The sequence below is a fragment of the Brachyhypopomus gauderio genome, unplaced genomic scaffold (genome assembly GCF_052324685.1).
Source record: "Brachyhypopomus gauderio isolate BG-103 unplaced genomic scaffold, BGAUD_0.2 sc102, whole genome shotgun sequence".
In the NCBI taxonomy this organism is placed as follows: domain Eukaryota; kingdom Metazoa; phylum Chordata; class Actinopteri; order Gymnotiformes; family Hypopomidae; genus Brachyhypopomus; species Brachyhypopomus gauderio.
The window spans coordinates 183,416-185,915 of NW_027506923.1; the positions used below are offsets into that span (position 1 = coordinate 183,416).

General features: G+C 39.8%; 2 protein-coding genes across 2 annotated transcripts in view; one reads left to right on the forward strand and one right to left on the reverse strand.

Annotated features, from left to right (window-relative positions):
* The window catches only part of plgrkt (plasminogen receptor, C-terminal lysine transmembrane protein), a 45,394-nt gene that overhangs the window by 22,610 nt on the left and 20,284 nt on the right, over positions 1–2,500 (forward strand). The gene's annotated exons all lie outside the window — the stretch shown is intronic.
* Positions 1–2,500, reverse strand: part of jak2a (Janus kinase 2a) — a 37,909-nt gene that overhangs the window by 7,257 nt on the left and 28,152 nt on the right. The window contains exon 15 of the mRNA XM_076993015.1: positions 676–803. Coding sequence (XP_076849130.1) covers positions 676–803 — 128 coding nt within the window. The remainder of the gene's footprint in view (positions 1–675; positions 804–2,500) is intronic.

A 2,500-nucleotide genomic window follows, 5' to 3' on the forward strand; every position in this document is an offset into this window, starting at 1 on the left:
ACGTCATATTATAAAATAGATACATAATACCTTCATGTCTTCATAGTACCTTCATAATACCTTCATAATACCTTCATATCTTCAAAATACCTTCATAATATCTTCAAAATACCTTCATAATACCTTCATATTACCTTCATAATACCTTCATGTCTTCATAGTACCTTCATAATACCTTCATGTCTTCATAGCACCTTCATAATACCTTCATATCTTCAAAATACCGTCATAATATCTTCAAAATACCTTCATAATACCTTCATATTACCTTCATAATACCTTCATGTCTTCATAGTACCTTCATAGCACCTTCATAATACCTTCATAGTACCTTCATAGTACCTTCATGTCTTCATAGTACCTTCATAATACCTTCATATTACCTTCATAATACCTTCATGTCTTCATAGTACCTTCATAGCACCTTCATAATACCTTCAAAATACCTTCAAGATATCTTCATACCTTCAAAATACCTTAAAAATATCTTCAAAATACCTTCATAATATCTTCAAAATACCTTCATATTACCTTCATAATACCTTCATAATACCTGTGCATTCTAAGAAAAAAAATTTAAGAGCAGCAATTAAATGGAGAATACATGCTTCCTACAGAGAATTTCCTACACACACACCTCCACCCACCCACACACACACACACAGCTCCACCCACCAGGTAGTGCATGACCCAGGCCAGCTGCTTGGCCACCTCCAGTTTCCAGGTGATGTTGATGGACGAGCGTTTCCTCCTCAGGTAGGTGTCCAGAGAGCCGAAACGCACGTACTCCTGCACCATGATGTCTGTCCCACACACAGCACAGGACACACTCACCACACAGCTGAACGAATCGTGTGTGTGTGTGTGTATATATGTGAGTGTGTGTGTGTGTGTGTGTCTGTGTGTGTGTGTATGTGTATATATCAGGCATGGGTATATATACACATGGGTCAGGGGTTAAAAAGGAGAGAAGACCGGGGGGCGGGGCATGTGACGTCATGGGGATACGGGGCGTTGACATGTGGGGGGGGCGTTGACATGTGACGTCATGGGGATACGGCGACGTGGGGGGGGGGGGGGTTCTGCTGGTGTACGGGGATACAGCGACAGGTGATACCAAATATTACAGAGCCCGTAAGGTGACATCATGTAAAAAATATAATAACGCGTTGCCACGACTTACTAACGCGTGCAAACGAGATAATTAACGCGTGCGAACAAGATAATTAAGTATTACTTTATATAAAGCCAGGTTTACCTTCCTTGGGCAGTCAGTTCGCGAACATCCCTGGGATCTGCTTGCTTTGCTGTGAAAAAATAAACTTTGTTGCCGCGTGTGAAAGGCGACGTTAGTATCTCGTTCCCACGCGTTAATAAGTCGTGGCCACGCGTTATTAATTTTTTTTTACATGATGTCACCTTACGGGCTCCGTAAAATATAGTAAAATCCATAAAAATTTTTTTTGACTGTCATGTCAATGGATTCAATGTATGAAGCCAGATCCTTAAACGCGAGAGGCCGCTTTCGCTATTCCAGATGGCTCAGTCAAAACCATTACGTCTTAATGAACCAATAAATACATCAGCGGCGAAAATGAGTGTAAAAATACCAGGTTCACATGTTTTTATTTTCTGAGCTAAAGCACAGGGTAGACTCAAACGACAAGCGTTTACAACTTCATCTTCAACCTTTTCAGCCCTGGTGCGAATGTCCTCACACGTCCCTGGATTCACCAGTTACAACTACAGACACACTAGAAAAATCTTGATTCTTATTTTATGTCACCGTTAACTACACGGGGTTGACGTGAATTTAATAGGTCTATCTATCTACCTATTTACCACAAGAGCTTGTGTAGATCTGACAGTGTTCAACGCTGTAGCGAACGGCAGTAACTTTGTTTTACTGCAAAATATGAAAACGATTGAAACCATTAACAACCCAATTAAATCCACTGGTAAATGTACGATCTGGTAAATGTAGTGGTAAATGTACGATCTGGTAAATGTAGTGGTAAATGTACGATCTGGTAAATAAAGTTCATACCAACGTTGTTCATTCATGTTATTCATTTACTGCTAAGCGGGACGAGAAGCAGGACCTGCTACACCGGAGACAAGGCAGAAGAGCGTACATTTACCACTACATTTACCAGATCATACATTTACCACTACATTTACCAGATCGTACATTTACCACTACATTTACCAGATCGTACATTTACCACTACATTTACCAGATCGTACATTTACCACTACATTTACCAGATCATACATTTACCACTACATTTACCAGATCGTACATTTACCACTACATTTACCAGATCGTACATTTACCACTACATTTACCATATCGTACATTTACCACTACATTTACCAGATCGTACATTTACCACTACATTTACCACATCGTACATTTACCACTACATTTACCACATCGTACATTTACCACTACATTTACCAGATCGTACATTTACCACTACATTTACCAGATCGTACA